Raw genomic sequence first — 12,843 nt, 5'->3', positions numbered from 1 at the left:
TCTATCTGAGAAGCAAGAGATGAAGCACAGTTTGAAGCTAATCATTCTTAGCATTAAAAGAATGTCTGGAGGTATTCCAATAAGGCTATTTCAGGGACATTTTGGAATAGCTTCCAGGTTTTCCGTGTTTCTAAAACCCTGCTACAACTCATCTGAAGACGGCATCTCGGACAGTGCAACACTCCCTCAGTACTAGCCCTGGAGTGTCAGTCTAGATTTTTGTGCTCAAGTCTCTGGAGTGGTACTTGAACCCACAACCTTCTGACTCGGATGAGTGTGCCACCAACTGAACCACTGAGTAACTATGCCATGTGTTCAACGGGGAACACATTAAATACATTTGTATTGAGTTTCAACTACCATAACTCTGCCCATTTGCATTTTTGCCTAGATCATTCTGTAGTTTGCATAATTAAGTTTCATCTCCACATCTGACCAACTTGCATTGAATTTCTGCATCCTGTTTGTCATGTTTGTAACTACAATGTAACACCACTGTATTACTGTATACACTCAACTTAGATGCACACCTTGACCACAGGGGGTGAACTTGTGGGAGACACTCCTTACCTGATCACACAGGTATATAAAAGGAGGTCCCACGCAGGGTCAGCACTTCTGGAGTACTGTAATAAAGAGCTAAGGTCACAGGGTGGCCTTGTCCCTGGAATGTGCCTCGTGTGGTTTCATGCTGTAGAGTAAGGACTTTACATTGGTGACGAGAAACGGGAATTCACAACTCACGAGAATGGCCAACGGTAGCACAGAGGAACAGTACTGTGTTGGGGAAGACTGGGACGATTTTGTCAAGAGGCTTCAGCAAAGCTTCTTTACTAAAGACTGGCTAGGGGATGCAGTGGCCGACAAGCGACGGGCTCATCTCCTGATCAGCGGACCAAAGACTTATGCGCTCATGAAGGACTTACTGGCATCCAAAGAGCCGTTGGACAAAACCTTTGACAAGCTCAGCAAATTAATCGGGGAGCACCTCAAACTGGCGAGCAGCATACACATGACTCGACACAGATTCTACACCCACCGACGTCGTGAAGGACAGAGCATACCGGATTTTGTAGCGGACCTTCGGCGTTTGACCAGCCTCTAAGTTCACAGATGCCTGCGGGGCGGGGGGGGGGGGGGAAAGAGATGCTAAGGGACTTCTTCATCGAGGGTATTGGTCATGCAGGAATTTTTCGTGAGTTAATTGAGACCAAGGACTTGACCTTGGAAGCGGCAGCGTTGTTAGCTCAAACTTTCATAGCGGGGGAGGAAGAGACGAAAATGATTTACGCGCGCAATTCTGCCTCTAACGCGGCGATGGATCAGGGGGTCAACATCATAAATGCTACTCAGAGCCCCGCAGGCAGGCAGGGGCAGTCTGACATTTACCAGGCAGCAATAGATCCCAGAGCAGGATCTCAACAGAGACAATGGCAGGCTGAACGGACGTTCATGCCATCACAGTGGACAATGTGGCCCGGGATGGGGCCATTGACACCCACTAATAGGGTACTTAAAATCAGTCGAAGGGACGGTCAGCGCGGATTTCCTGGCCATAGTCCCTTTGTCCCCAACAATGGAAACTTTAACTCGTGCTGGAGATGTGGGGGAAAACACTCAGCCAGATCTTGCAGATTCCAACATTTTGTCTGCAGAAACTGCAATCTCAGTGGCCATTTAGCTTGAATGTGTAGAAAACCTGCAACCAGACTGATATATGAGACAGATAGACCAGAAGAGGGCTCTGTGAGGCAGGATGACTTTTGGGGAAAATCGATGGACGCCGAGGTTCAGCAGGTCCATGCGGTGAATATTCACAGTTCATACACCAAAACGCCACCAATGATGATGAGGGTTTTGTTGAATGGTATCCCAGTACGCATGAAGTTGGACACTGGGGCCAGCCAGTCACTCATGGACGTTCAGCAATTCGAGAAGCTATGGCCACTCAAAGTCAGTAGACCCAAATTAGAACGTATTGAGACACAATTACAGACTTACACCAAGGAAATCATTCCGGTGCTAGGCGGTGCAATGATGGCTGTCACACACAATGGGTTAGTGAACCGGCTGCCACTCTGGATTGTCCCGGGCAATGGTCCCGCACTGTTGGGGAGGAGCTGGTTAGCCAAGATGAACTGGAAATGGGGGGATGTTCACGCAATGTCCTCGGTAGAGCGAAGTTCTTGCTCACAAGTCCTACAATAATTCGAGTCATTATTTCAACCGGGCATCGGGACTTTCAAAGGCACTAAAGTTGTGATACACATCACCCCGGATGCCAGGCCAGTGCACCACAAAGCCAGAGCGGTGCCGTATGTGATGCGGGAAAAAAAAATCGAGAGGGAATTGGACCGGCTGTTGCGAGAGGGCATCATCTCGCCTGTTGAATTCAGTGACTGGGCGAGCCCTATCGTTCCCGTTCTAAAAGCGGATAAAAGCGGATCTGTGGTAACTACAAGGTCACCATCAATCGGGTATCCCTACAAGACCAATACCCGCTCCCAAGAGCGGAGGACCTTTTCGCCACACTGGCAGGCGGCAAGCTGTTTACCAAGTTGGACCTCACTTCAGCCTATATGACCCAGGACCTGGCCGATTAATCCAAACTATTGACCACCATCACCAAGCACAAGGGACTGTTTGCGTATAACAGGTGCCCGTTTGGCATTCGATCAGCGGCCGCAATTTTTCAATGTAACATGGAAAGCCTACTTAAATCCATTCCGGGAACGATCGTCTTCCAGGACGACATCCACATCACGGGTCAAGATACCGAGGAACACCTCCATAACCTGGAGGAGGTGCTACGCCGACTGGATCGGGTAGGCCTGCGACTCAAGAAGTCTAAATGTGTGTTTTTAGTTCCTGAGGTTGAGTTTCTGGGCAGGAGGGTTGCTGCAGATGGGATTTGGCCCACTGAATCCAAAACAGAGGTGATTCGACGAGCACCCAGGCCCTGCAACACATTCGGAGCTGCGTTCATTCCTGGGACTGTTGAACTATTTCGGGAACTTTCTGCCGAACTTGAGCACGTTGTTGGAGCCACTACATGTGCTCCTGCATAAGGGTTGCGATTGGTTTTGGGGGGACTGTCAGGAACGGGCTTTTGATCGGGCGCGAAACCTACTGTGTTCAAACAAATTGTTGACCCTGTACGACCCCTGTAAACGTTTAGTTCTGACTTGTGATGCATCGTCCTATGGGGTTGGGTGCATGTTGCAGCAGGGTAATACTGAGGGTCAGCTACAACCTGTGGCTTATGCCTCCAGGTCGCTCTCTCAAGCAGAACTGGGATATGGCATGGTCGAGAAGGAAGCGCTTGCATCCGTCTATGGTGTAAAAAAATGCATCAGTACCTCTTCAGTAGGAAGTTTGAATTAGAGACAGACCACAAGCCACTCACATCCCTGTTGTCAGACAGCAAGGCTGTCAATGCCAACGCATCTGCTCGCATACAGCGGTAGGCCCTCACGCTAGCTGCTTATGACTACTCCATCTGGCATCGGCCCGGCACTGAAAACTGCGCTGATGCACTCAGCAGGCTCCCACTGGCCACCACCGAGAGGGCAGCTGAGCAAAGCGCTGAGATGGTCATGGCTGTCGATGCCTTTGACAGTGCAGGCTCCCCCATCACAGCCCGCCAGATCAAAATCTGGACAGAGATCCCCTCCTATCCTTGATTAAGAAATGTGTCCTGATTGGGGATTGGGCGCCCACACACGGAGCATGCTATGAGGAGGTCAGACCGTTCCACAGGCGGATGGATGAGCTCTCAATCCAAGCCGACTGCCTACTATGGGGCAGCTGGGTAGTCATGCCCCAGAAGGGCAGGGTGGCATTCATCAGGGAATTTCACAGCGAGCACCCAGGCATTGTGATGATGAAGGCCATTGCCCAGTCAAACGTTTGGTGGCCTGGAACTGATTCAGACCTGGAACACTGTGTTTGCAGGTGCACGACCTGTGCCCAGCTGGGTAATGCCCCCAGGGAGGTCCCGCTCAGCCCATGGCCCTGGCCCACCAAACCATGGGCACGCATTCACGTTGACTACTTGGGCCCGTTCATGGGGAAGATGTTCCTCATTGTAGTAGATGTGTACTCGAAATGGATCGCCTGTGGAAAGCCTATGTGCTATCTTTGCAACCCATGGCTTGCCGGACATCCTGGTTAGTGACAATTGTCCGTGTTTCACGAGCTATGAATTCCGAGAGTTTATGTCGGGCAATGGCATCAACCACATCAGGACTGCGTCGTTCAAGCCGGCCTCCAATGGCCAGGCAGAACGGGCAGTCCAAATCATTAAGCAAGGTATGCTCAGGATTCAAGGACCCTCCCTACAATGCCGCCTATCGCGCCTCCTGCTGGCCTATAGATCCCGCCCGCACTCGCTCACGGGGGTCCCGCCCGCAGAGCTACTCATGAAACGGACACTCAAAACTCGGTTGTCCCTCATCCACCCAGTCCTGACCGACATAGTTGAGGGCAAGCGCAAGTCACAAAACAAGTACCATGACCGCATTTCAAGGGGGAGATGTATAGAAATAAATGATCCTGTATTCGTCCTCAATCACGCCATGTGGCTCAAATGGCTTGAGGGTACTGTAATTGGCAAAGGGGGGGGGAAATAGGATCATTGTGGCAAAACTCAACAATGGCCAGACATGCCGTAAGCATCTGGATCAAGTAAAAAAAAGGTTCAGCGTGGACACAGAGGAACCTGAAGAAGACCATGAGATGGAGCTCACACTACTGGCAGCGAACGTGCAACAAGAGCAATCGGAAGAATGCAGAGTCCCTGAGGTCAGCCCGGAATCACCACAGGTGACAGACACTCACATCAGCGTCCAACAAACCAGAGCCCCAGCTGCGGCGCTCCACGAGGGAGCGCAGACCACCTGAAAAACTGAACCTATTATCCCAGTAAGACATGTGGGGGGGGGGGGGGGGGGGAGGGAGGTGATGTCATGTTTGTAACTGCAATGTAACACCACTGTATTACTGTATACACTCAACTTAGATGCACACCTTGACCACAGTGGGTGAACTTGTGGGAGACACTCCTTACCTGATCACACAGGTATATAAAAAGGAGGTCCCACGCAGGGTCAGCACTTCTGGAGTCCTGTAATAAAAAGCTAAGGTCACAGGGTGGCCTTGTCCCTGGAATGTGCCTCATGTGGTTTCATGCTGTAGAGTAAGGACTTTATACAGTTGATTTAAGTAGATTAGAAACAGGGGCCCCTGCTTCATTGTTTGGGCAATCCATTTAGTACATTTCCCTAGCCTGACACCACCTAGCTTGTACTTGCTACTTCCTCTCTTTCACCCAATTCTTTATCCACTTTTAGGTTTTACCTAGGATACCCATTGCATAAATTTGTGTACATGCCTTTCATGCAGGACTTCACAAAGTTTTCTGGAAGTCCAGGTCGACTATGTCAGAGGCCTTTCATCATTCACTTGGGATGACACGTACTTAAAGAGGTTGGTTAGGAAAGACCAGCCCCTTCTGAAGCTATCATGGCAGTGGTCTGCTAGGTTATGGTATACCTGGAGCTGGCACATCTGTCGGTATGCAGTTACCACCAAAATGCACTTTGGTGAACACTCTGGGAGATTGAAGGCATTTTGTACATCTGAAAATGGAAACAGAGACATTTTCAATGAGACATTAGATCTATGAATGCTTACCAATCCCTGAAAACTTTACAACAAGAGGAAAGGTAGTCATATTGAACTGTACTTGTTTTAATGAATGGTTTCGTTTCTTGAGGTCCAAAATGGTTTGGTGTCCTGACATTTTATTTGGCTCAATGAAATAATGTGGTTAAAAACCTGCCTCACTGTTTTGGGGGTGTAATGTATGTATGCCTGGGTTTACCTGCCACCGTCGGGGGGGGGGGGGGGGCGACCGTCGGAGGTCATTGGGCCACAGACACACACGTGCAGCCCTTGTATATAAAGAAAGCCTCCAAGTTTAATCCTCACTTTGAGAGCTAATGAAGTAGAGTCAGGTCGCACCTGATTGAGTTCCCGGTACTAAGCCTATTTAGTTATTGCATATGCAACATTTGGCGACGAGGCACAATTCGAACTTTCACGCACACAAAAAAATGAGCACCATTGGAATCCTGGAGCGATTTGTGGAGGGAGAAGACTGGGAGGATTTTACAGATTGCCTCACCCAGTACTTTGTGGCCAACAAGATGGATGAAGACGTTGACGCAGTTTGGCGCAGGGCGATTTTCCTCATGGTTTGTGGTCTAAAAATCTATAGCTTCAAAGAATCTGTTCTCACCTGCACATCCAGCGGAAAAGACCTATGAGGAATTGTGTGCTCTGATTCGGGACCATCTCAAACCTAAAGAAGGCATCATTATCTCGAGATATCGCTTTTACAAGCATGTTCGTTCTGAGGGCCAGGACGTGGCAGAATTTGTTGTCGACCGGAGACATCTCACTGGGCCGTGTAAGTTTGAAACTGCATTGGAAGACATGCTACGCGACGTCTTTGTAATAGGCATAAACCACAAGGTGATCCTGCGGAAGCTGCTGGCTGCGGAGACGCTGGATCTGAGCAGGACCATCACGATCGCCCAGGCTTGCCTGACCATGGTCAATAGTACAAAGCAGATATCCTCGCAGAGTCGGAACTCCACGGCAAGTACTGTGCACCAGACTGTGTCATCGGTTGGCAGAGCTGCACCTGGCAGGGCCTACTCGACTGTGTTTGCAAAACCTGTAGCTGCTCGAAGTCCGCTATTGGGCACGAATCCAATGTCACCCTGTTGGCTTTGTGGGGGAAATCATTGGCCTCATCAGTGTCGTTTCAGGCAGTATATTTGTAGAGGCTGTGCAAAAATAGGGCACCTTCAGCGGATGTATCCGCAGCTCAGCAAGCATGCTGTGACACACCACATGGATGATGATGACCGATCCGGAGTGGATCCGGCAATGCAAACTGAGATACTTGAGGAAGTGTATAGTGTACGTTCGTTCCTGTCAAAGCCGATAATGATTGGAGTAAAATTGAACGGCGTGCTGGTATGTATGGAATTAGACATGGGTGCGAGTCAGTCAATTATGAGCCAGAGGACTTTCAAAAAGCTGTGGGACACCAAGGCCATGAAACCCAAGCCGAGTCCTGTAAATGCAAAATTGCGTACCTACACCAAAGAGCTCATACCAGTGATTGGCAGTGCAGTCAAGTTGTTGTACAATGGGCGGTTCATGATCTATCGCTGTGGATCATTCCAGGCAATGGTTCAACGCTGTCCGGCACGAGTTGGCTCGAAAAAATAAAGTGGAATTGGAACGATATTAAACCTTTGTTATTGGTGGATGACGCTTCGTGTGCTCAAGTGCTGAGCAAATTTCCCTCGCTGTTTGAACCTGGCATCGGCAACTTCACGGGAGCCAAGTTATAGATTCACCCAGACTCGGGTGCAAGACCCGTCCATCACAGTCCCGTACATGATGAGGGAGAAGATCGAAATCGAACTGGACAGACTCCAAGGTGAAAGGGTCATTTCACTGGTTAAATTTAACAAATGGGCTAGTCCCATTGTTCCTGTGCTGAAGAGTGATAGCACTATCAGGATTTGTGGTGACTACAAAGTTACGATCAACCGAGTTTCGAAACAGGATCAGTACCTGTTACCAAAGGCTGATGACCTGTTTGACTTTCCCCTGGCTAGCGTTGCATTCACCAAATTGGATGTGACTTCAGCCTATATAACACAGGAGCTTGTTGAATCATCAAAGAAACTTACGTGCATCAATACGCATAAAGGGCTGTTCATTTACAACAGGTGTCCTTTCGGAATTTGCTCGGCTGCAGTCATATTTTAGAGAAACATGGAGAGTTTACTGAAGTCCGTCCCTAGAACCGTGGTATTCCAAGAGGACATTCTAGTCACAGGTCGTGACACTGCCGAACACCTGCACAACCTGGAAGAGGTTCTATGTCGTCTGGACAAAGTGGGGCTCAGGCTGAAATGTTCAAAGTGCATCTTTATGGCACTGGAAGTCGAATTCCTGGAAAGGAAGATTGCTGCAGATGGCATCAGGCCTACGGATTCAAAAACAAATGCCAGCAAAATGTACCCAGACCCCAGAGTGTGACGGAGCTGCGTTCATTCCTTGGTCTTCTCAACTACTTCGATAATTTCTGACCTAAATTGAGCACATTATTAGAGCCACTGCACATGCTACTCAGAAAAGGCAATAACTGGGTTTGGGGTTAGGGTTAGGACAGGGCCTTCAAGAAGGCTAGAAATCTGCTTTGTTCCAATAAACTGCTGGTACATTATGACCCGTGCAAGCATTTAGTACTGGCCTATGGCACTTCATCACATGGGGTTGGTTGCATGCTCCAACAATCCAATGAGTCGGGCAAACTATAACCCGTTGTGTACGCATCGAGAAGCATGTCTAAAGTGGAAAGAGCCTACAGCATGGTAGAAAAAGAAGCTTTAGCCTGCATATATGGGGTTAAAAAGATGCACCAGTATCTGGGCTTCGTTTTGAGCTTGAAACTGATCACAAGCCACTCATATCTTTGTCTTCAGAGCATAGAGGTATCAATACCAACGTGTCGTCTCACATCCAGGAGATGGGCACTGACATTATCTGCCTATGATTATGTAATTTGCCATAGACCTGGCACGGGTGCATTGTGCCAATGCATTAAGCCATTTACTCTTGCCTATGCCGGAGGTGGAAACGCCACAGCCCACAGACCTAATGTTGGTCATGGATACCTTTGAGAGTGAAGGGTCGCCTGATACTGCTCAACAAGTTAGAACCTGGACCAGCCAGGATCCGATCTTATTGGTTGTTAAAACGTTGTGCCCTTAGTGGTGATTGGTCAGCCATTCCCAGGAAAGTGTGTGATGAGACCAAACCTTGCAACCGTCACAAAGATGAACTATCCATTCAATCTGGTTGTTTGCTATGAGGTAATCGTGTTGTTATGCCCAAGAAAGATGGAGAGATTTGTACGGGATTTACACAGTACACATTCAGGTATTGTGATGATGAAGGCCATTGTCAGGTCTCACGTTTGGTGGCCTGGCATTGGCTCTGATTTGGAGCCATGTGTGCATCAGTGCAACACTTGCATGCAATTAAGCAATGCACCAGTGGAATCTCTGCTAAGTCTGTGGTCGTGGCCATCCAAACCATGGTTGAGGATCCAGATTGACTGTGCGGGTCCTTTCCTGGGCAAAATGTTTTTGGTGGTGGTGGATGCATATTCCAAATGGATAGAATGTGTAATCATGTCATCCAGCACATCCACCGCCACCATGAAGAGCCTTCATGTCATGTTCGCCACTCATGGTCTGCCAGACATCATTGTGAGGGACAATGGTTCGTGCTTCATGAGTTTGGAGTTTCAAAGCTTGAGACTCAATGGTATCAAGCATGTAAGGTAGCACCATTCAAACCTGTGTCCAATGGTCAAGCGGAGCGGGCCGTCCAAACCATCAAGCAGAGCCTGAAACGCGCAACTCACGGTTCTTTGCAGACTCGCTTGTCACGCATGCTGCTTAGTTACAGGAAGAGACCCTACACGCTTACCGGGGTCCCCCCTGCTGAACTGGTGATGGAGAGGTCTCAAGACCAGGCTCTCGCTTGTCCACCCTGATCTTAACGATCACGTCGAAAATAGACGTCAACATCAGCAGTAGTATCATGATTGCACTGCCGTGTCACGCGACATCTTTATTAATGATCCTGTGTATGTGCTAAATTATGGTCAAGGCCCCAAGTGGGTCACTGTCATGGCCAAGGAGGGTAATAGGGTGCTTATTGTGAGGCTCAAACATGCAGGAGGCACATTGATCAAACGAAATTGCGGCACACAGATGAACCGGAACAGCTTTAAGAAGACACCATCAATGATCAACCTATTCATATTCAGCTATCAGAAGACCCTGCTGTTGTCAATGAATCTGGACCTTCAATCCCCAACATGGACACTGCCACTCCCATTAGATCGGCTGCCCAGCCTCGTCATGAATGACTCGGCGAGCTCACCCAGATCTGGAATTGAACTGAGACGATCAACTAGGGAGCGGAAAACCACAGACCGTCTCAATTTATAAATAGGACGGATACCAAGATCTTGGGGAGTGGAATGATGTACTGTATGTATGCCTGAGCTTACCTGCCACCAGGGGGAGCAACCGTCGGAGGTCACTGGGCCACAGACACACGTGCAGCCCTTGTATATAAAGAAAGCCTCCATGTTTAGTCCTCACTTTGAGAGCTAACGAGCGTCAGGTCGCACCTGATTGAGTTTACAGTACTAAGCCTATTGAGTTATTATATACTCAACAAGGGGGGAAACCACCATGTTCATTAGTCCCTAGCATCAGAAAATTATTTATTTTGGATATTAGAGTTTCTATCTTGAAGGTAGCCTGTAAATGATTCACATATTAATCCACAAAATCGAGTAGGAGTACAAACATGAAAAAGGACAGGAAAAGATCACGTGGCCCATCCAGCCTGTCCGATGCACAGTACAGCCGACATGCACCATCAAACCAGCCTTCCAGTCATGCAATCTCTCTGGAGAGACAAACGAGTACATAATAAAAATCTTTGGAACAAAAATCTCTCGAAAATTTCTCTCCAACCCAGCACACAAAGTCTCCAAGACTGCAGTAACTGATGCCAATAATTGCAGCTACCTCTCACCTACTCTTGCTGCTCTTTTGACTCCCTCACAGTAGCCAGCTTTTTAAAATGATCCACTTAACTGCCAAAAATGCTGTTTCCCATTGACGGCTGATTGGAGAAGGTGCTGACGCAGTTCACCCGAGAAGTGTTAATATTCCATGAGATGTAGCAACTCTGAATTGAGTTGCAGTCTAAGGCTCGAGCCAGAGGTTTCCATACCCCAATGGCATATGCAAAAGAACCCCCTCAAAACCTTGCTGGAGAATTTAATGCTTACACTGTTTCCTGCACCTGATTCTTGATGAATAACAGAAAAGGTTTTGAGAAGGGATGGTCCTTTGCGCATCTTGCCTGCAACAAAAAAAGTTCATTGATTTTAACTCCCCTTTAGATAGTTCATAATCAGCATTCTTGAACAGTAGGAACAGGAGCATAGTGGTTATGTTACTGGACCAGTAATCCAGAGGCCTGGACTAATGATCTGGAGACATGAGTTCAAATCCCACCAGGTCAGCTGGGGAATTTAAAATTCAATTACATAAATCTGGAATGAAAAGCTAGTATCAGTAATGGTGACCATGAAACTACCTGATTGTCAAAAAAAGACATCTGAATCACTGATGTCCGAGGAAACCTGCTGTCCTTACTCGGTCTGGCAGAAATGTGACTCCAGTCTCACACCAATGTACTCAGGTTGCAAGAAGGCAGCCACCACCTTCTCCAGGGCAAATAGTGATGGACAATGCTGGCTCTGCCAGTGACACCCACATCCAAAGAATTAAAAAAAAAAGGATGGGGACAGTGCCTTAAAGATAACTGTAGAAATTGTCACTGGAACCTGAATGAAGGATGACGACTGAACTTGGGTGTATGCTATACATCGATTATAAGAAATAGGAGCAGGATGTATGGCCCTTCGAGCCAGCTCCACCATTCAATTAAATCATTGCTGATCTGATCTTGGCCTCAACTCCACATTCCTGTCTGTTCCCCATAACCCTTGACTCCTGTATACTTCAAGAATCTGTCTATCTCAGCCTTTAATAGCCTGAAAATTCCGGGTCCGTACAGACCCAGGAAGGCATCGCAAAAGCCGGTTTTCAGCACACAATGCGCATGCGCTGAAAACCGTCTTTTCCAATCGGTCATCTTCCGTATTTCGGCAGCCAAGGCATTCGCATGGGCTTCTATCCATGATGAAAAGCATTGAAGGTACCTGTGGAGCTGCTCCTAAAGCAGTCTATTAACACAAGGGTGTAAAGCAGCGATGAAGCTTGATAAGGACTAGTAACAGGCTTCTTTACAGAATGAATTACATCGACAGAATGCTCTGAAGCCACTGTATCTAGGACTCAGCCTATCCCCAAAACTTGAGACCATTTAGCTTAGGTTAGAGGGGTTGGCCATTTAAGACTGGGATGAGGAGGAATTTCTTCAGAGTGCTGTGAATCTTTGGAATTCTCTACCCGAGAGGACTGTGGATGCTGAGTCATTGAGTATATTCAAGGGCGAGATAGATTTTTAGACTCTAGGGGAATCTAGGATATGGAGATCGGGCAGGAAAAGTAGTTGAGGTCAAAGATCAGCCATGATCTTACTGAATGGTGGAGCAAGCTCAAAAAAGGTCTGTATGGCCTACTCCCGCTTCTTATGTTCTAAACAAATCTTCTGAAGGTGAAACCCCCAAGTGGAGATTACCTGCACTGATGCTCTCCACAGAATTCACAGTAATGGCTGATTAGAAGAATTAGACTGAGCAAAAGATACTGAACTTACTGCTTGGCAACTTATCACCTGCCAACTAAAAGCATTTACAGTTAGACTGTCCTCTTTTCATTAGTGCAAAGTGCACCTTGAAGAAGTTGGTCAGCTGTTAAGGATGGTATGAATACTTTGGGCATTAGTTTAATCTAGCCAGTCATGCTAAGGAAACAAGTTTGAACTGGGCTATCAAGGGTTTAAAATAGTTCCAATTGGTCCAGGCACCTACCTACTCAACTACTCCCCTACAGATGGGTACATGCGAATAGGTATAGCCTCAAATATATTTAGGAGCTTATTGTGGTTGCTCGGAGTTCTTGCCTGTAATAGGCCCCGAGGCTGCAATCCATCCCTCCCCTCCAGCGAACACCGGCCATAGGGAGAGCACTC

The 12,843-nt window shown here is 47.9% G+C and overlaps 1 protein-coding gene across 13 annotated transcripts in view; it reads right to left on the bottom strand.

The window, feature by feature from the left end:
• The window catches only part of LOC139227881 (zona pellucida sperm-binding protein 3 receptor-like), a 265,290-nt gene that overhangs the window by 137,384 nt on the left and 115,063 nt on the right, over positions 1–12,843 (bottom strand). For 3 of the 13 annotated variants that reach the window (XM_070858979.1, XM_070858977.1, XM_070858980.1), the window contains exons 2-3: positions 10,970–11,043; positions 5,554–5,639 (exon numbers count right to left, since the gene is read on the bottom strand). The exons of the other annotated variants lie outside the window; for them this stretch is intronic. In XM_070858979.1, coding sequence (XP_070715080.1) covers positions 5,554–5,639; positions 10,970–11,043 — 160 coding nt within the window. The remainder of the gene's footprint in view (positions 1–5,553; positions 5,640–10,969; positions 11,044–12,843) is intronic. 13 annotated transcript variants of the gene reach the window in all.

Source organism: Pristiophorus japonicus, chromosome 17, assembly GCF_044704955.1.
Source record: "Pristiophorus japonicus isolate sPriJap1 chromosome 17, sPriJap1.hap1, whole genome shotgun sequence".
NCBI classification, from domain to species: Eukaryota; Metazoa; Chordata; class Chondrichthyes; family Pristiophoridae; genus Pristiophorus; species Pristiophorus japonicus.
Note: the sequence above shows the minus strand (reverse complement) of the source record. Positions and strands in the feature narration are given on the sequence as shown.